At 36.0% G+C, this 22,369-nt stretch overlaps 1 protein-coding gene across 50 annotated transcripts in view; it reads right to left on the bottom strand.

Annotated features, from left to right (window-relative positions):
- Positions 1 to 2,798: 2,798 nt before the first annotated feature.
- The window catches only part of EMB1974 (NHL domain-containing protein), a 41,735-nt gene continuing 22,164 nt past the window's right edge, over positions 2,799 to 22,369 (bottom strand). For all 50 annotated transcript variants that reach the window (XM_082920303.1, XM_082920317.1, XM_082920280.1 and 47 more), the window contains 10 exons: positions 22,123 to 22,223; positions 21,887 to 22,000; positions 16,125 to 16,351; positions 13,316 to 13,374; positions 13,037 to 13,222; positions 12,820 to 12,943; positions 12,635 to 12,693; positions 4,356 to 4,501; positions 4,094 to 4,255; positions 2,799 to 3,267 (listed from right to left, as the gene is read on the bottom strand). In XM_082920303.1, coding sequence (XP_082776429.1) covers positions 2,962 to 3,267; positions 4,094 to 4,255; positions 4,356 to 4,501; positions 12,635 to 12,693; positions 12,820 to 12,943; positions 13,037 to 13,222; positions 13,316 to 13,374; positions 16,125 to 16,351; positions 21,887 to 22,000; positions 22,123 to 22,223 — 1,484 coding nt within the window. In that variant the 3' untranslated portion in view covers positions 2,799 to 2,961. The remainder of the gene's footprint in view (positions 3,268 to 4,093; positions 4,256 to 4,355; positions 4,502 to 12,634; positions 12,694 to 12,819; positions 12,944 to 13,036; positions 13,223 to 13,315; positions 13,375 to 16,124; positions 16,352 to 21,886; positions 22,001 to 22,122; positions 22,224 to 22,369) is intronic.

A 22,369-nucleotide genomic window follows, 5' to 3' on the forward strand; every position in this document is an offset into this window, starting at 1 on the left:
ACACTAAATCAATTCTCAAACTAAGCCTAGTTTTGAAAGAATTCTCAAAATAGGCTAAACCGCGGTTGTGAACCACGATTTCAACATATATGCGTCTGTCTCGCGTAGATAGGAAATCTTAAAATCGTGGTTACAAAACACGCTTTTGATTAAGAAATCGTGGTTACAAAATGCGTTTTTAATTAATTTTTTTTTCTTCTGAAATCGCTGTTATGAACCACGATTTTATCCAAAAAAATAATTCTTCTGAATTCGCTGTTCTGAACCACGCTTTTATCCAAAAAAAAATTTTTCTAAACTCGCGGTTCTGAATCACGATTTTGGCCAAAATATTTTCAACACAAATTCATTCTGACACTATGACACACATATATATTTATTCAAATTCATTCTGACACTGACACTATGACAAACATTTTCAACACGTTTTCTGTCTCTCTCACACTATGCCACACATATATATTTTGTAATAAAATTGAGACTAATATTATTTTAATATATAATTTATAATATAAATAAATTTTATTTTATAAAATTGAGACTAATATTAAATATATATAATAATAATTTATAATAGCAAATAATAATCAATTATATAATTTTTGTAAATATAAATCATTTTTATATAATTTTAGAAATAATTTTTTACAAATTAAATTGAAACAACCATACATACGTATGTATATAACGTGTCCAAAAGTTAAAATGATAATTATTTTTTACCCTTAAATAATATTTATTTTTTATTTTTTATTTCTTAACCAAATTAATTTTTAATTTTAAAAAAAAAATTCTAAAAATCAAACCATACATAACCTAAAAATCTTTTGATAAGTCATTTTTTACGTTGGTAACTTATTTAATTATTTATTAATTTTACGACATTTTTACCATCTGAGGCATGTTTGGTAACCATTTCGTTTTCAGTTTTCAATTTATATTTACAAAAATTTAAAAAACTATTATAAAAACTTGTTTGATAATTTTTTAGTTTATAAATGGTTGTCTCAATTTGTAAATTTGAGGAAAAAACGTAAATTCAAAAAATTAGTTTTTTTGAAAAAAAAATTAGTTTTTTTGATTAAAAAAATTATTGAGACAACCAACGTAATTATTTACTAACCAATGTAAACTCATTTTTTGAATGTAAATTCAAAAAATTAATTGAAAAAAAAAATTAATTGAAGAAAAATTTTGTTAGTAAAATTTACCAATTTTTTGAATTTACGTTTTTTCCTCAAATTTACAAATTGAGACAACCATTTATAAACTAAAAAAATTATCAAACAAGTTTTTATGATAGTTTTTTTAAAATTTTTGTAAATATAAATTGAAAACTGAAAACGAAATCGTTACCAAACCTGCCTCAGATGGTAAAAATGTCGTAAAATTAATAAATAATTAAATAAGTTACTAACGTAAAAAATGACTTATTAAAAGATTTTTAGGTTATGTATGGTTTGATTTTTAGAATTTTTTTTTAAAAATAAAAAATTAATTTGGTTAAGAAATAAAAAATAAAAAATAAATATTATTTAAGGGTAAAAAATAATTATCATTTTAACTTTTGAACAGGTTATATACATACGTATGTATGGTTGTTTCAATTTAATTTGTAAAAAATTATTTCTAAAATTATATAAAAAAGATTTATATTTACAAAAATTATATAATTAATTATTATTTGCTATTATAAATTATTATTATATATATTTAATATTAGTCTCAATTTTATAAAATAAAATTTATTTATATTATAAATTATATATTAAAATAATATTAGTCTCAATTTTATTACAAAATATATATGTGTGGCATAGTGTGAGAGAGACAGAAAACGTGTTGAAAATGTTTGTCAGTGTCAGTGTCAGAATGAATTTGAATAAATATATATGTGTGTCATAGTGTCAGAATGAATTTGTGTTGAAAATATTTTGGCCAAAATCGTGATTCAGAACCGCGAGTTTAGAAGAATTTTTTTTTGGATAAAAGCGTGGTTCAGAACAGCGAGTTCAGAAGAAATTTTTTTTTGGATAAAATCGTGGTTCATAACAATGATTTCAGAAAAAAAAATAATTAAAAGTGCGTTTTGTAACCGCGATTTCTTAATCAAAAGCGTGTTTTGTAACCACGATTTTAAGATTTCCTATCTACACGAGACAGGCGCATATATGTTGAAATCGTGGTTCACAACCGCGATTTAGCCTAGTTTAGAAATTCTTTCAAAACTAGTCTTAGTTTGGGAATTGATTTAGTGTTTTGGCTTATTTAGGGAAATGCCCCCAAAAAAATATGACTATAAGCTTATACCAACATGCATTCCCAAAATCAATAAATCCAATCCATAAAGTGTTACCAGGCCTAAGGTTCAAACCAAAAACGACCAAAGTAACAAAATTCTGTTTTTAACACTTTCAGAGTTCAAACAAAAAATAACCACATCAAGTCATTTTTAACCGAGAGTTTCTTTTTAATTTCCTTAACAAGCCTAAGGTTCAAACCAAAAAAAGACATACGTAAGAAAATAACTCTTTGACCATTGTTAACACTTTTCCACCGAAAGTTCTCTTTTTAATTTCATTTTCTAACTATAATGAGATAATCCACATGAGCACTCAAAATTTATATATCCACACTTGTTCAATTTTACAAAATGCCCTTATGACTAAAATTACCAAGTATCAAGAATTTATTTTTTTTCGTTCTTTTTTCCTTGCACGCCACAAATCCAAGCATTTATATCATTAGGTCAGCTGATTGAGAGCTATAAAATGACAAACTGAGAGCACACACCTATAGGTGCAAATAGTTCACTGTGGTCTAAGAAAACCCAGCTTTTACTGGAATGAAAACAAAACAATCTGCATACACATCTACTTAAACAAATAACATTTTCACAACACAATAATGTTACAGATATCATCATGCTCATGGTTGAGCATAAGGTGGTGCGTTGACACATTAAAGAGATACATTGACCTCGATGGAGGAGTCTGTTAAAATGATTTCTTTTGAATTGTCTGCTGCTTTGGGGTGGTCACCACAATCAAACTTCAGCCTCACACATAGAGGTTTCATGAAGACAAGTTCTCCCATCGGATCTCTCTCTGATTTCATCAAAAATTCAATGCACGGGTCCTTACCCATCGTTTCTGCTCTCTGTGGGTTCAAAATATCTGCTATCCTAACTGCTTTTTTCTCCATGCTTTCCTTCCTTGAATTTGGATTTCTTTTCAGTTTTAAATAAAGTGCTGCGTAAACGACAACCTGCACAAGAATCAGAAACGACGAATTAATACAAACAACATAGAAAACTCAGAACTTTACATGGTGGTTGGAACAGAATAATATATTTGCAACTTCGTCATCTGAAAATTCTATGTTTTAAAAAATTAAAACTAGCTAGTAGTTAAAAAGAAATGCATTTCAGGCTTTTTTCAGTGTCCTCTTTTTATCAAGCTTTGTGTGGAGATGTGGTGGGGGAGTTTCCTTGGTGAGGGTTACAGGTGTTCCATCAAATGTGGCTTTTTTTGTATGGACAGTGGCTTTTGGTAGGATCCTTATGATTAATAATTTGATTCGGCGTGGGCATATTTTAGTTAATTGGTGCTGCATGTGTTGTGAAGATGCAGAATTGGTTGATCATCTGCTGATTCAGTGTCCGGCGGAACATCTTTTGTGGGTGCATGTTTTTTCTACTTTCGGAGTGGGGTGGGTGCAACAGAGAGGGGTGGGTGATGGAGGTGCTTCGAAGTTGAGGTGGGGGTTGGACTGGGAAGCGGCGTCGCAAGGCTTGGGCTTTGGCTCCATTAAGCTTGTTGTGGATACTTTGGTTGGAGCGGAATCGGCATGTTTTCCATGGTGTTGCTTGTTCAGTTTCTTGGTTAGAAGATAGATTTTTGCGAGTTCTGTGTGGTTGGAATTCAGGGCATGTGGATCCTAATTTGTTTACATTTTTAGATTTCCTTGATGATGTGATTGACTAGTTGTTTTGTTTTTGGTTTCCTTCTTGTATTCTTTTTGCATCTCCTTGATGCTCTTTCTTCAATAAAGTTTCAAAAAAAAAGAAAAAAGAAATGCATTTCAGGCATACCTCACTTGTTCCAGGACTTGTATTGATAGCACAATCAATGCAAACTCCCTCTTCTTGTGAGTTCCCATCAGAAGTGTATCCCTCTTCAGCGCTCAATTCTATTTCTGGTGTTGAAAAGGCAAGGTCATCCAACTCATCATACCACTGTTGGGCAACACCAACCTGTATACACAGGATGAAATCTTCGAGTTACTGCTCATGAATACATTAATAATTAAACCAAGTTTTAACTTTTTTCCCCTCTTTTGACATTGACAGAGACCTTCTCTGAGGATGCCACTCTGCTCTCTGCTCCTGATACTTCAGTGGCTGCCCCTCTTGCCTGGCGCCATACGCAACCTTCTTGTAATGGTTCAACAAGCTCAGTATCTTCAGGTATATCTACATTCAACTGTATGTCAATCCTACCTGTTTCATGCAATGCAAAGTCAGCTGATCAGTCCACAATTTTTGCATCTATTTTGGATAGATACATACTTGTCTAGATTTTTTTTTTTTTTGATCGACAAATGTTAGTTGTTAGATTAGCACCTATGGGAGAAAATCTCCCCACCCATGGCAAAGCACCTAAATGCTTGCACTCCCTTCATTCAACCCCTCTAAGGGGAATTGAACCCATGACCTCCTTGGGACTAAGCCCAAAGGAAGGCATAGTGGCCAACTAAGCTAGGCCTAGTTGGTTACATACTTGCCTAGATATACAACATTTTTAATTAAATAAAACATCTAAGACTAAACAACTCAAATATCAGCAACGCAGTTCATCCAACGATAAACCTAATCCGAATTGTAGAGCTACAACACTTTACATCCAACATTTATCTTATGCTTTGGAAACAGACACATTATATGGCATGACCAGACCTTACTTGAGCAGCACAAAAATCATATTGAAGAAAATATAAAGTAGGGACAACTTCCACATTCTAACCCGAATACTTGGTAGTTCGTATCTGTCACAGTTCTTTACAAAAACCACTGCCTGCCAAACTTAAAAACATAGATTCACTTATAAGGGCAGCCACTTGTTGCAGTTAAAGCCAATGGATGGGTGGGTATGTACCCAGTCCACTCCAACACCCTCTGAGTCGACTTCAAAAGCAAAAATTCCAAAATCTCAATAGATTTCCATGCAAACATCACTAAAAATACCATTTAAATTTAGACAACAAAAGAAATTTTTTGATTGGCACCAGGTGTCCAGATCAAAGCCCAACTAATCTCCAGGAGTGCACAAGCCCTCGGCAAGAAGTTTCCCGCAAGTACACTACAGTTAATTCCCGCAAGTACACTACAGTTAATTCAAGGGCTTTTCCCTAGTACGATGGCTCCAAGGAATTGTTAATTGTTAGCACCTAAGAAGTTTCGATCCCTAAACCTTGGAGAGAACACACCCCCAAGACCCAAGGACTTACCACTAGGCCAACCTCTTGGGGTTTAGACAACAAAAGATATTGAAGCTGAAATTAAAGCAATCAAAGATAAAATCAGGAGAGAAGAAAATTTCCAACCTATGGGTAACCCTTAGGGTTAGAGAGAACTGGCGGAAATTAGCTCTAAACAATATTCTGTAGTCTTCAAAAACTAAGAACGGCGACTCTTACATCCTCTATTTATAGACTAAGGCCACTAACTACAACTAATTAGACACCTAACAGACAAAGCTAACGACACCTAAACATGGAACTCATTCTCTTTTTAAAGAAGTTTATTTTACTACATCAGGACTTCCCCTCTTAAAAGAATTTGTCTACAAGTTTGGCAGTAGCTAGGTCTGTTTTAGAAGAGGAACATGCGCTGCATTTTCCTTGCCCAAAAATGATTCTCACAACTCATCCTTCCTTGAATACACCGAAGCTGCAGCCTTGGCTAAGCAACCACAGGTGCAAAGTTGAGAGCCCCCATCATGCACCCGTAGCATCTTGCTAAAAATTGGAAAGACCTCTACTTTCCCAAGCCTTTTTACTACTAGTTTGCATGACTATGCTATCTGCCAGTGTTCATCTCAGTGAAATGAAACCAATAGGCTAGCAGAGATATGTCCCCCAAAACAAAAACTGAGGAATATGATTAGAATGACATGATTGATTATGCACAAGAACAACTTGAGAGAAGCTTATCATGAGATGGATTTATGCATTGCACTTCTTCCTTCCTTCCCCTTGGACACAATTTTCAAATGAGTGTTAGAACAAGCAGCTTACTCAACTAAAAACAACTTGCTATAAAGGCATAAAGGAGTACCAATCACACAGCTTCATTAGGCTCTTTAAAGCTTCCAATGATATCATTGCCTACTTGCAAGAGAATGCAATCACTGTACCACTCATTCCAAGGCATCAATTTGTCAATGCAATCATTGCACCACTCCATCTAAGGTATCAATAGTCAACTCAACTGTTTCATCTCATCTCTTTGATTCTAATTTCTGGATTTTGGTTAACCACCATTCCTTTCAAGAAGTGGAGGCAGCTAAGCATCAACACCAAATTCACACCATGACCTCTGCCACTACCTCTTTTACCCCAGTGAGCCATAGCACATGCAAAGCAAATCTCTCACAATGGACCAAGTAATCAGCACTGTTCCGAAATAGACAATCGGAAAATTCAAAACACAATTCAGTCCAATATAATGTTTCACCATGTTTCCGAACTGAATTCCAAACTGAATCAAGTGTTTCGGAATCAAATTCTAGTTAATTCGAAACAAATTCATCAACGTGAAAATTGCACTAATTTGCCAAATTGAACTTCACTTTTGAACTCAAATTGGAATCAAATTGAAACTATCGAACAAAATTTGAACAATTCTGAAACAGTCAACTAAGGTTTGGACCAAACGAACTGCAATTGAACTCATACCAGCCCCTCACAGTACTTGATTAATTCACGAATGAGGTCATGACTACAAATAGAAGACTCGACTAGGTCACATCTACCAATCGAAGAAAAGAAAATCACAATCAAATTGAAGTGAGGAAATCACAATACAAAAGGTGAAAGCTTGTTAGAAATAATGTATAGAGAAAGAGAGAGAATAAATTGTATGTATTATTATTGATTGATGTAATGTTGTATCAATTACAATGATTCATGATTCCTACATATAGAAGAGGGTGAGTGTGTAGTAGGTAAGGAGTAGGTGAAGTGGAGGTGGTAGTGGTGTAGTGGGTTAGGTTTAGTGGAGTAGGTTTAAGTGGGTGAAGTAGGTGGAGAGTAGGTGGATTTTAACAGCCCCCCGCAAACTCAAGGGGGATAGGAACTAACCAACTTGAGTTTGGAGAGAGTAACAAAATAAGAAAATACATAAAAATAAAAGAGGATAGGTGACACTGTATGGTCGTGTCAGACCATTGATGAAGACACTGGATGGTGGTGTCATAACGTTGTAGAGGACACTGTATGGGGGTGTCAGACCGATGTAGAAGACAGTTTATGGGGTCATGTCGGACCGTTGTAGCAGAAAGCGTGCCCTTGTAGAAACTAACCGGAATCAATGTCGGGACAGTTTACACAGTCTTGTCGGACCCATGAAGGAGCTAACCGGAATCAATGTCGGGACAGTTTACAGAGTCTTGTCGGACCCTTAAAAAGTCGCACCCTCAAAAGGTGTGCCCAATCCATAAAAAGGCGTGCCATCAAAAAGCGTGCCCAATTCATAAAAAGATGTGCCATCAAAAGGCGTGCCATCAAAAGGCGCGCCCACTTCATCAAAAGACGTGCCTGACAGAAAGCGTCGAGCCATCAAAAGGGGCGCCTGACACGCGGCGATGCACGTGATTAACAGAGCGCGTGTCGGCCTCGTCGTCTCTGTCTTTATAAACCAAAGCGAAGTCTGAGGCTTGGAAGCATAACAAACCAGTTGAAACCTCTTCGTTCTCTGTAACATTCTATAACCAACCCTTCTCTGAAACACTCAGCAACCCAAAAACATGGCTTCTTCTTCCCGTTCAGCTACCCAGAACATAGCCTCTTCTTTCCGTGGTCTGCTCACTCTCTTTCCCGACCTCAACGAGTCAACAAGAGAGATAACTGGTGCGGTGGCCTGTGAACCTCAACCAAACACCTCTGGTTTTGCTCCGTTGAACTTTCCGATGCGGTCGGTGGAGCAAAAAATGGCAGTGCAAACGGATATTGAAGCTAATCAGTATACATTGAAGTCCTGTGTTGAAACTATGACTGCGGTCACAAACTTGTCGCACCGGCTGCAGAGTAGGACAAATGAGGTGCAACAGTTAAACGCCCAACTGGCTCTGCTCCAACGCATGTATAAGGATGCGCGAGCAGAGATAAGTGTGCTAAAGGCGGAAAATAAGGAGCTGAAGCGGAAGGCCACCGTTATGTTCCGATTTGGAGGTCCGCCATATGCTGTAGTGGAGGAGCAGGGTGGAGTGATCGTGCCCAGTGGAGTAGGAAACACGGAGGCAACACCGTCAAGGGCCGCCCAGGACGGAGGCAAGAAGAAAAGACCGGCGGAATAGGCGAAAAAGTGAGATCGGTGGGTGGCCGTCTGCAGAAAAAAAAACAAATCTTGTGGTTGTTTTTTTTTTTGGTGTAAAATGGTGATCGGGGTGAGCCCCAACATGAATAAAATAAGGGAAGGTTTGGTGTGCAAATTTGTATTGTTTTTTTTTTTTTTTTTAAATATATATATATATATATATATTCTATATATTCTAGTGGGATGAATGATGAGTTGTATGAAACGATGGGAACAAGTCCATGTGGGTTAGGGAATGGCGATGATAATGTGTTGTGGGTGGTGGAAAAAGTAAAGTGAGAGAGAGACACACTGTAACATATTAACATAGTTTATCTTAGGTTTACCGGCACATTCCTTTTCTGAAGATATGCATTCCAGCTCAAACCACTTCAAATAATTCACAAATCTCATCATCACCTCACGTGATAAGAAGACAAATTTGCAGCTGTAACACTGCCCAACGTGGGTGAACAGTTGGTTGATAAAAGTCCTTTGGTGAAGTGATGGCGAATCATCCTCACTCTTGAGCCCCTCCATTACACCAACTTTGGTACCGTTTACCTTGGAAGGGGCTTGTGCATTGGCCTTAACCTGCAAACCCCCAGTGGCAGCAGATTTTGATTTAATCCCTCGTGCATCCACATTTGCTGGAGGTCCTCCAAGCTTGCTGGATGTCTTGGCACCAGAATCGGGTGGAGGAGATGCAACTGGAAAAAATGCAGAAGTAGCGGCGGTAGCAACCATTATGAAAAATCTATCACCAAGCTGAGAAGAATCTGGAAGAGCACGGTAGAAAACGTCAGAAATTGGATGTTTTGGTGGCAGATTCGAAGCTGTCTGAGTGCGGAAAAGCAGTTGAGAATTGCGTGATTAGTGAAGGTCGTTTGGTGGAGAACGGTGAATCAGAGACGACGTCTGCGAAACAGTGTGCATCTCCGACTTCAAATGTGACAAACGAGCCTGAGGTGGCTCAGAAATGCCCTAAGTTAGGCATGACTTCTGTGCGTGGAAGGAGGAGAGATATGGAAGACGCTGTGGCCATTCACCCCTTGCTTTGCCGCCGGAGTAGTCAGAATCCGGCGGATTTGCACTTTTTCGGCGTTTACGACGGCCACGGTTGCTCACATGTGGCGATGAAGTGCAAAGATCGATTGCACGAGATAGTGAGAGACGAGCTCGAAAGCCACGAAGAAGATTCGTGGAAGAAAATGATGGAGCGAAGTTTCTCTTCTTGCAGAGTTACGGCTGTGGAGAGTGGAAGGTATGTGTAGAAAATTCCAGCGGGCAGCAAAGGCAAAGGTGTCGGCCGGCTGCCCGCCGGTGAGAAAGAAATACAGGCTTAAATCTTATCGCTCTGATACCATGTTAGAAATAATGTATAGAGAAAGAGAGAGAATAAATTGTATGTATTATTATTGATTGATGTAATGTTGTATCAATTACAATGATTCATGATTCCTACATATAGAAGAGGGTGAGTGTGTAGTAGGTAAGGAGTAGGTGAAGTGGAGGTGGTAGTGGTGTAGTGGGTTAGGTTTAATGGAGTAGGTGAGGTGGTAGTGGTGTAGTGGGTTAGGTTTAGTGGAGTAGGTTTAAGTGGGTGAAGTAGGTGGAGAGTAGGTGGATTTTAACAAAGCTCAATCAGATCAGGAAGCCTACACTAAATTCTACATTCCAATTAGAGTTCAATCAGTATCACAGAAACCACAACTCAACTTGAAGACTCAATTTCACCCAATCAGTGTCCGACTGGTTAGATTAGGTCAGAGAAAGAGTTGTTAAGCTCAGGACTTGCAAGACACTCAAACTGAAATCATATCAAACTCAGAGCAAAGATTCAAATCAGTCACAAACCAATCAAGTTGCAGGTCACTGCCAAACCAGAATTGAATGGCAATTGATAAGAAATCTGAAATTAACTCAGATCAACCAAGGCAAAATATACTGATTTTGGGACAGTCAACAGAAACAAAGAACCATTCAAAGGCTCAAAAATGTTTCCTGGAACTAGTTAAAGCTCTGTCAATCCAATTCGGATACCAAAAAACTCAAACAAAGAAGAATTAGAGATTGAGTTAACAAAATGATGCAACACAATCACAAGGAATCACAGGTCGAACTACGGCAGATTCTGGCTAGAGAAATCTTGTATCTCACTTCAAAGCTATGAAGCACCGACACTTCAAAACAAGTGCCATATCCGTCTTGGACACACGGACACGACAGGGACACGCGGACACAGACGGGTACACATACAACAATGATTTAGACCACTAAAAATATATCACTAATAGCACTAATGCACTGAGAATGGCAAAAAAAAAAAAACAAACAAACAAAAACAAGGCATAGAAAGTGGACAGGGCCCACTGACACATCATTAGTGCTCCCTCTAGTGCTCCCTTTTTAGTGCTCCCAAGCATTTTTCGGTACACATATGGCCACATGGCGTGTCCCCTTATTTAATTAATTTATTTTTAGGGAATACGTCAGGCACATGCCGGGGACCCTTCAGGGACATGCCAAGTTGTCTTTTCCTCCATTTTCTTTAGTACTTTTGATGAATGCTAAATGTTAAATATTGAATGTTGAATATTGAATGTTTATTATTTTTTTCTTAGATTTAAATACTTAATAGATCATCCATAAAAAATATATATATAAACTGTAAGTGTTAATTTAAAAGTGTGTTTTTTTTTTATTAAATTTTTTTTTTTTATAGAATTAGAGTTAATTTTTGTTAATATTGATTGTTTGTGGACGTAATATGAATCTAGATAGCAAATAAAAATATATGAAAACATATTTTATTGTAGTGTCCCCGCTGTGTCCGTTTCCCTATTTTGTTGAAATCGTGTTACGTGTGCTTGTTAGCTTCAGAGACAATTGCGAAGAAATTTAAGCAATTTCCTACTCCTAGTTGAGATCACAACTTCAAACTTCAAATTAGGCCTATCGAAGCTTGTGAATGAGCTCAACTTGTCTAGATTAAGGTTCAATTGACTCAGGAATGGGACCCTGACATCAAATTGAGGACCAATCACTTAATCACTACTTCAAATTGAACCAATTAGGGCTCAATCATGGCTTGGAATTTGGGAAATCACAGATACGCTGGCTGCGAACCAGATTGAACCAGATCTCAGGTCTCAAACTAGATATGAAGGCTTTGGAAATTCCAAACACACTAATCGAAAAAAAATCAGTGTATTGTGGAGCATTCGAACCACATAAGGCAGGTAATTGAACTCTAGAAAGGTCATTTGTGATGCTCATTCAATATTTAAGTAAGATCTAAGCTTTAAGTCAAAGACTCAACTAAGGTTTGAATTAGTTAGGGTTTGAAGTTATTCAAGTTCAAAAGTATCTTCTACTTCGAATTTCTTCAGCAATGGCTTTGCTTAGACTTGATTTGCATCTCTACACATTTCTGGTTGCAAAGACTCAACTAAGGTTTGAATTAGTTAGAGTTAGAAGTTATTCAAGTTGAAAAGTATCTTCTACTTCGAATTTCTTCAGCAATAGCTTTGCTTAGACTTGATTTGCATCTCTACACATTTCTGGTTGCAAATCTGAGTTTGCAATGTGGATTCAAAAGTTGGCAGAGTGAAAACACGAAGAGTTGTTTTAAAACACGTTTATTTCACTACATCAGAAATTAAAATAAACAACCTTGCAAAGAAGAAAAATTAAAGTTTCAGCAACTTCCATGTACATGAGATTAATATGTCAAAGTTGTATAGATTATACCTACTGAGCGACATGTGGCATTTTATCACAAATCAATCTACTCAACAGTTACACACATATATTTACATGTAAGGGAAAATATCAGATAAATGGGAACGTAATTGCAAATCAATGGAGTGCAAGTGAGAAATAAGTCAACATCAATCAATCAATCCTAACTTCACATATAGAAGTAAGCTTGCAATGGCATTCTAACAGAAAAGTACTGAAACCATTTTAACAACTGCACAGTGCATCATCATGCAGTGCATATGCCTTATCCAATAGAGTCATATTGTGGAGTGTACACAGCACAGAGAAAAATACCTGGCAACAAACTGAAACATTGAACATGGTCAACGTGAACTTCTGACAGTAAATCTCCGCTGTAACATCAATGGTGAAATTAAGGGGGGGAAATTAAAAAAGTAAAAAATAAATAAAAACTTAAGGAGTGAAAGAAAATAAGTTACATGAACTCATATTCACCTCTATAAAGAAAATAGACTTACACATCATAAACTCTCTCCAAAGAGGATGCTAACCAATAAGGAAGTCCAAGGATCCCCAAGTTTGAGAAGTGGAAGCTTGAAATAAATCCAGATTCTCTACTGAGTTTCAAAACCCTCTGACCAACTTCACAAACACACCTTGTCAGAAGATAAATCATATACAAGAAGTTTAAACACTTAGAAGTAGAAAGTAATGCATCCATTGAAGTCTTGGTACCTGTATCACAAACAACTATATGGTCCTGAAATGTTGCTATCGAAGACATAAGACCAGCACAAGTAATCTCGCCCAATGCACTATTATTACCAACTAGCTGCTGCAACCAATCACCTGGAATCTGCTTCAAAAGTGATGATTTTTCCAGGACCATCGGTCCACATCTCTCCAGAATCTTTGGAAACCCTTAAAATGACAAGTTAATAATAATTGACATTGTCAGCTAGAAAACAATGTAAACAGGAGCCTGAGGGGAGAGGGGTGTTAAAGATTTGAAACCTCTGACAATTTCTTTGATCACTCCTGAAGCCAAATCCATAATCCATAAAGTTTCAAAGCTGCATAAAAAACAATTCAAAGAGAGGCTTCAAAGCTCACATCAAAGAGGTAGAGATAGCTGTGGATATGCAGATCACTAGTAGATCATTGTTAATTTAAAATTATACATGCTTGTTGCAAAAATGGCATATTAAAGATCAGCCACCAGCTTGTTTTCTAGTTTTGTTTGATGGGAAGTTCAACCTCAGTAGTCGAAAATTATTAGATTTCAAATTATTAAAAACACTTGGGGTCTATTTGCTCTCTTACCTCTCTCCATGTTTTTCATATCATTTTTGTGCAAAAGAATTTTTTGAAAATTCAATAAAAACTTAAAAATTATTTCCAAAAAATGGGGTGCTTTCAAAAATATTTCCCAAAAACATTTTTTGGAAATAGTTTTCCAAACAAGTTTTCCTCGTCAATTTCCGTATTTTCCGTATTTTAGAATAGAAAACATAAAACAAAAACCATACCAAACATGCCCTTAATCTTTTTTTATATATGTAAAATAAGTTTTGCAAATTTGCCCTTGCCTTTTTCATAGAATCTAATTTAAGCTTTCAAAAAAATTTCAATCATATGGCAAAATTTAGCAGGCCTTTTAAATTTTTAAGGAGAAGACGCAACCATCAACAGTAAAAAATTATTGTGGGAAGGACTCAGGTCACCCCAACCCCGCTCAAGGGAAATAAATACCCTTTGCTTGAGGCCTATATCCACCTAATTGAAGAGTTGTTTCATTCATGCACTAATCCAAACAGACCCACGGTTTCTATAGGAAGAAAATATACAAAAACAGCAGACAATAGTTTTGATCACCACCAATATGTGCCAGAAGAGCTGTATAGATATGCCATGCATACCGAATCCATAATAATTGGGGGAGCCATCAAACAGGGGGGAAAAAAATTCACTCATATACAACCTTGAGCAAAGATTTGCTCGCATCATTTCTAGGAGATAGAACAACTGTATGCACCTCGACTTTTGCATTTGGAGGTTTCTTAGAGTGTACTTCATTCCCATACGAAATGGGGGAATGTTTCTGAAACTTGTTTTCATGCCACTTTTTTGCCATAATTACAGCATGCTCGCTTCAAATTATCATTTATGTAACACTTAGCCCATTTTGTTGATCATCCGCTAGTTGTGTGGATGAAAAATGATGACGTCATCCATTTTTACATTAACAAGTCCTTTATACCCTCAATTGAGAACGAGGAATATCCTCACCATGGCAGCCATGGCTACCCCTCACATAGTTCTCACCACTATCTCCTTTCCTCCACCCCCACCCTCCCCCTCTTGGAAGTCGCCCTCATGTCCACCTCCCCTTTTCTCCACCTTCCACCCCAATCCTTCAACCAGGAAAAAAAAAAATTACTGAAGTCAAATTTAAAAATAAAAATAAAAAATGTGGAGGAAGAAATCAATACATCAACAAAGGCTAAGGTGGTGCACCATCTCCCTCTCACAGTGGCATGCAGTGGGGAAGGACTGGTTGTAATTCCATTCCTCAATTAAAATAGCCCTAGCTTGATTGCAAAGTGACTTAACCTCGGCTTCAGTTAGAGGCTTGCACTCCATCAAGTGCTCAGTCTGCTAATCCAAATCTGCATACGAAGGCTTGATTGATTAGAGACCAGACCCAACTGCGGGGTTGGCGTGCGGTGAGGGTGATGACATTGGAACGAGGAAAGAAAAGGCGGGGGTAACAGTGAAGGAATGAGAAAAAGAGAAGGTTGGCGTTGGAATAAAGGAACAAGATAGGAGGGCAAGTAAGTTGTAATGTGAAGTTTAGGTTTAGGGTTAGGGTTAGGAAGAACAACAAAAAATAATGTGAAGGGATAGGAGAGCAATTTCATCATTAGCCTTTTGAGAAAAATTAATACTTAAAACAGAAAATATATAACGGAAAAAAAAAAGTAATTTCGTAATTTCTATTAGTCCCATTTACTCTTCCGTTGATGAACGGATGGTATGCGGTGCACTATAATATATCCAAACCTTAGGAGAGATCAATGTATTGCTCAAAACTTGGCAACAAGTATTTTATTAAAGCCTTTTTCTCCAAGATGTGTTAAAAAAAAAAAAATTAAAAAAAAAGCCTTAGAAAAGGAGCTTGCTTGCACAATGTAATACCTTTTATTGTAATAGACCACATTGCCTAGAATCAGTGATATCACATTTAACACTTGAACATGACAAAATTATTAAAATCTGCTCAGCACCATACGATGTATTTAAAGTGTTGCCCTGGCTTATCATGTTGGTGAGTGGAAAAAGGGAACAATTGACCCATAACCACCATATTGACTGGTTGGTATCAAACATGTCAACCACTGCTAACAGATAAGTAACATATTTTGTGTGCAAGGGGCATTTACCTTTGGCGTGATCTAGACATTTCAAAACCCAAAAAATGAATTTTTAAAGATCATTCAGGTGTTAGTAATTACTGAGACATGTTGTTAACTAAGTAACACCACTGCGGTCAGTCCAAGTGACTTCAATATTTCAAAAAATATACAGGAAGCAATTCACTTCCTACACATTTCCAGTACATGTCAAAGGTGTGTGTTTCCAAATAACATGCATCAGCAAATTTCCACGCCAGACACTTAGTAAGCTTGAAATGAAAACTATATTAATCTACGAGATTATTGCGAGAAAATTAATATAGATGAAGTTGGAACAAGAGAAACTAGCAACTGTTTATTTTTTGAGAGAGAAAAAATAATTAGTGATTATTTTAATTATTTTTTACCTTCGGTTAAAAATAAAGAGATCATTATCCAATGCTTTGATCAGATGCCAAGGAAACAAAAATGATTTTGAATCCAATCTTTCAGACTTTCTGTCAACATCTCTTTTCATCAAGAGCTTATCCATGATCCAACTCAAGAGACTATTGTTTTTCTTATTAGCATTGCATGTTGGATATAGTGTCTCCACAACCCTCCTCTCCATATCAGCTCTCCTGATGGCATGGTTCTTCAGTGACAGGGATGAACAAACACAACAATGTGTTAAATGCAGTACCGAATACAGACAGATATTACTTCTTAAAATGAACATAAAAAGGACAAACTGGAAACACTATAAGTAACTGTTCTCCAAAGACACAAGATTAGCACCCCTTTGTTTTTTATTTCAGGGAAATACAATATATGAAAAGCAGAAATACTTGCATTAAACATTGTGAATAACCAGTGCAAAAAGTTATTCATGCTTGGTTTATAACAATTATAACAAAGAAAAAAAATTATACTTTACTGTGTGGTTGTGAAGTTAACATTATACAAAAGTAGTTAAAGGAAAATGGGGGGGAAATTGGAAATCAAGCATATAAGAAACTACTATGATGACGCTTATGTAAAAAGATAAGACGGCAAATGATTAGTACTTGTAAATTATTTTTGCAGCTCAGTTTTGTTATTACTTCTAGCTGAAAGTAAAAACAAAAAAGGAAAGGAAGAAAACTCAACTCAACTCAATAAAGCCATGGTTATACAAAAACTATTTAGTATCGGCTTCGCCATTCCATAATGAAGAGAAGATAGGAAATGATATGTTAAATGATTTCGGGTCTTAAATTAATAAGTGAAATGGCTTCACCACTAGTTGCCTAGCTTTCCCACTTGGGCCCTCCAAAACAGTAGCCTTTGATTCAGCACTGAAACACATTGAGCTGATATTGTATATGATTCCAGTTACGCAGAGATCAACTAATCAGATTTAGTCATATATATCAAATGCATATGAGCTTTTGTAGCTTGATATATGGCAGCAAAAAAATCAAGAATAATCTAAAAATAATCATTAATGATTCTCATCTTCAAAAGAGGAGCATGATTACATCCACCAAACAAAGAAATGAACCATGTTTAGAAGTTCTTTTGATATCACTAAACATTCTTATCAACTGAGTTTTAATACGTCACTCTGTTAGGCAGGAAGAATATAAAAGAAGAAAAACTAGTGTACTAAAACACAATGTTGGAAAGTATACAAGTAGTTCATGTAATGAACAAAAACATAGTTGTCAAATCGAGATATGGATAGTGTATCATTTTTTTCTTTTTTTCCAAACAGTGTATCGTATTTGGATCATATCATGTATTGTAAGATCTAAAAATATCTTTAATAACAGGTAAAAAACAAGTATATTTATAAATTAAAAAAATTGCAAATACTTTGTGAGAACAAAACTTTGAAGAAAGCACACATAATATAACATGAAAGAAAGTTAGGTTAACGTATGCATGCATCAATGCTTAATACATATAGGATGAAGAGTAAAGATAAAAGCAAATGTAACAAAAGATAAGACACTTCAAATCATTATTCTAATCTATGATTCTTTTGAAATCAAAGATTTAAAGACTGCTACAAAATGAAAGTAACAGTACAAGCAGTTAGAAAATCTTTCCTTCAAAATGTTTCTCAATCTTCATCCTTAATAATTGTGTAATAGGGATGTAAACGGTTCACAGCGAATGATTTTTGGACTGAAACTGACCGAAGTAGCATAAAGACCACAGTTGTCAGTTTGATGATTGTTGGTTGGTTAGGTTCAGTTTTTGTCAGGGAGATGTCCTTTACAAAAAGTCCTTCAAGGGGGTATGTTCGGATACAAACCACACAACTAACAAAATCCAAACATTATACCCCATGAACTAATGACAACCAAATACTGTATGCTGTTACTGATTTGATAACTAGTGAAGTAAATTTTAGATACTTTAACAAGAAGCACATAAAAACAGAAATCAAATAATCAAAGTTACCTTAAAAAAAAATCAAAGAATCAACAAAGCATATATAACCAAAAAAAAAGGCAAACTTCTCTTCAACCCCTTGTGGTTTTGGGCCATGTGCAGTTTACCCCCTAACGTTAGAAAATAACCACATAACCCCCACATGATTTATGGACCAAAGTGCACTGTCCACTTTTCCATCCAAGTTAACTGACTGTGAAGTTCAAACACCCATGAAGAGAGTAAGCTACATTTTAAGACCAAAATACCCCTTGGACATCTTTAAATTCGCAAAGGCATGCCATGCTTCTTCCTCCTCTCTCTACTATTTCTCTTTCTATTCCTTAACTTCAACCCACTGTACCACACTAACTTCCTCTGCCCTCACCAATCTTCCCTCTCCGTGCCACCACGTACCTCCTTTCCCTTCCATTCACATGATTATACCTACATCCCGCTCTACAACTCCACGGCCACTTCAAGTTAATAAGAAAAACAATAAAGCTTGGAAGAAAAATGCTGGGTTTGCATTTGTCAAAATTTTTTGAAGCTGAAAATTAATGTCCACGGACCAGTGGGATATATCTTTAGAAGGGTCCTTAGGTTCTGTATATATATTTACATTGTATATGCATATATGAATGAAATTTGGGTCGTTGAGTAGTGATGGAATGGAGAAAGAGTCTTCTAGGGTGAAAAAGTATATATTTACATTTTGAGTTATCACATAGTCAATTTCAATTAATGGATAAGCAAATTATACCGTATATAATTTGATGCCCAATGACAGAACCTTTTTTATTTTTTGAGGAATAGTGTCAGACCTTAGCTTACTGTGAATGATTTGAGGAGGGAAAATGTTTGGTGGCCCGAATTTTTGTGGCTCAAATGTGTCAAAATGACGTCGGTTTATACTCAAAACAACGTCGTTTTGCGTGTTTCGAGCCATTCGAGCCATGATTTTTCGGGCCACCTAACATTGTTGTTTGAGGAATTTAGTATTTGGATTTTGAATTGATTTGTAGAAAATTGAATGATTGGATAATATATATGCATTTACAGATTATATATAAATATGCATTTACTGTTGATGAGTGGTGAGAATGAGTGACTGATTTTTTGGTGTGGAGATGTGTGTGCTGCTTGGATTTCTTGTACAAGTTGGAATGACATTTGTTAGAGTTGGTAGCATGGAAGGAAGAAGATAGAAAATAGGTGTGTGTGTGTGTGTGTATATGTATATTTGCAGATTTAATTCAAAAGAGAGAAGAGGAAGAAGACGGGGGCATAAAGGTCAATTTACACATTCTGTTAACAGAAGTTAGCATGCATTTTGGTCCCATGTGGAAGTTATGTAGTCATTTCTAAACGTTAGGGGAGTAAACCACACATAGCCCAAACCACAAGAGGCTAAAGTGAAGTTTGCCCCTAAAAAAAATGCAGAGAAAGAAACAATGAAGAAAATGAGAGGATATAACAAAGCATAAAAACAAAAATCCGAGGGAACGACTGCGAGAGCAGCTTCTGTCTCGAAAGCCATAGAAAGTTGCAGATGGAGATGAGGCAAGATGAGAGAGCTAGAGAGGTGAGATTAGAGAAAGCCAAAGAGGTGAGCCCAGAGAGAGCCATAGAGGTGAGACATCGTTGTTGCTCATCAGATTAAAACAAAGCTGACTGTTAGAATGACAGGCAACAATGGTGGCTAAGAGAATACGGGAATCAATTGAGAGACAATGAAAATTGATGGTTTGAGTTTTGAGTCAAATGGAACAGTTGAGATGAAATCAACAATAAATGAATGGATGACTAGGATTTAATGAGATTATGAGACTATTTCGGTTCTACCGGTCTTTAAATTTTACCAAAACTAAAAACCTATGAAGCACTGAAACTTCAAAACAAGCATCATAGCGATGTCAAACACGAACATGTACAGGACAGACCACATAGCGTGTCCCTTTAATTTGATTAATTTGTTTACGAGGGGCATGTTGGAGACACACCAACTAGTTTTTTTTCCCCCTCTTCTTTAGTGCTTTTTATGGATATTGAATGTTGAATGTTTATTACTTTTGCTTAGATTTAAATAATTAATAGATTATCCAAAAAAGGCATAAACGATAAGAGGTAACTTAAAGAGTGAGGTTTTTTTATATTTAACAAGTGTTAATTTTGATTGTCTGTGGATGCAATATTAATCTGCATAGCAAATAAAAATATACATAAAAAAAATTATTATCATGTCTCCATTTTTATTTTTATTTTGAAATCGTTGTGTCCCGTATCCTTGTTCAAGTTAGCAACTGTGTCCATATTAATGCTTCTAAGTAGAAAACCGAACAAGAAAATTTATTTTAACGAAACTAAACTGAACCAATCGGTCTGGGGATAAAAATCGAAAAAAAGTAGGCCTGGTTGGTCAGCTCAATGTATTTAGCAAAACTTTCACCGCTACTGCATAATATGTTTCTTGTATTGTCCTAACATACCATTTAGGCTTTGATATTTGATTTACAGCTTCTCAATTCTCAAATATTTTGCCTATAATAAAAAAACTTTAAGCTCTTCCCAATGTAAATGGCCTTATTAGTGGGGTGGGAACTTACTAGGGAAGAAGATATCTGTGCAAAAAAACTTCTATTTGGAAAAAGTAATGTCTTGGTTGTGCACAACCAAGTATTTTCACCTAAGAAGTATGGACATGGACACCCAAACATGAAAATTTTCAAAAAATGCAAGACACAACACGTGAGGCACATGTGCACAATATATAATTTTATATATTCATTATATGTCATATATAAGAATAATTAATTATTATATCACATATATGAATATTTACGTCAAACATAACAATTTTCAAAGTGTAAAGAAGAAGAACAAGTATAAATTTATATTGTTTTCGTTTTCTCGTTGGATTTCAAGTTATTTTATTCAAACTTGTAATATATTTCATGTGTGTCCAAGTGTTAGGAAGTGTCCAATGAGTGTCGTGTCAATGTCAAACACAACACGTTGCCTTCTTAGAAGTGTCTATGCTACTTCCGTTTTCAAAATTTTACGACTAAGTTGCCTGCCCAAGTGCACCAAGTATTATTGGTCTCTTCAAGTCAACCAGAGGTTATTCAGTGTAACCAAACACGTCCCCAAAAAGGCTTACATATGGTAATCTAGATGCCCATGGGTTAGGTACAGGTGGCAATACCATGCAACAAACATGTGGTAGGTTGTTGAGTGCCTACATAGGAAAAAAAAAATTGGATCAGCATTATTAGTGGCTTTTGAAACAAAAGTGCACCATGTTCTGAAATTGTTTTTGTAAACTGAAATCAATAGATTTGACCATTATCTCGTAACCTCTGCTTGCAAGCTTGCTTGTTCCTTCAATGCAGAACTCTCTGGTAACCTAGGATCAAATGGTGGAATGAGCAAAAGCTAAGTTGGAATTTCATTCCCACAGCCACCAATGGAAATCTTACATTCTTGGACTACTAAAGAAAAAAAGTAAAGGTGGGCCTGCAGGATTTAGAATCCAATAATTCTCTAGGTTCAATTTCTGACTCCTCCAAACCCACGAATGGCATCAACACAGGAATCTCATTACTAATAACGTGTCTGTTGGCATACAAGATAACCATTCCTTATGTTCCATTCCTACCAGTATCGTCCAAACATGATCTAAAGGATGCATTAAAATACTGGTAACTAAATACTCTAATATTAGGAACTGAAAACACTTCTATTATTGATCCATATACTAGGGACATACCTCTGAGTCCACAAAATATAGGCAATCCTCAACTACATGATAGAAAGAAGCTGCAGGGCACATTAACTTGACAGATTCAAACTCTCCATCCTCAAAGCCTGGGGAAGATCCAATCTGCAGCAATATAGTTCTGAATAAATGCGTTTTGATTCCCATCTACTCTTATTTTTTATTTTGAACTAATAAACTTTAAAACTTGCATTCAATTTCAACTGAAACAATACTCTCAAACATACACAGTCTAAAATTTTTCCATTGTCATCAAATATGATAATCCGATGGTGATTGATGTCAGAGAGGAACAAGCGGTTGCCCCTTTCATCAACAGAGATGCAACCTGCAATAAAAGATGGAGGATGTTTGATGTTGGATTATATATTATTTGACCACATAAAACTGATGATTAATACAATAAAGAAACTAGAAAGCTTGTAAACGCATAAGTTTCCCAAAAAAATAAAAAATAAAATAAAAAACACAACG

Source organism: Camellia sinensis, chromosome 3 (assembly GCF_055761805.1).
Source record: "Camellia sinensis isolate YWXY chromosome 3, ASM5576180v1, whole genome shotgun sequence".
NCBI lineage: Eukaryota > Viridiplantae > Streptophyta > Magnoliopsida > Ericales > Theaceae > Camellia > Camellia sinensis.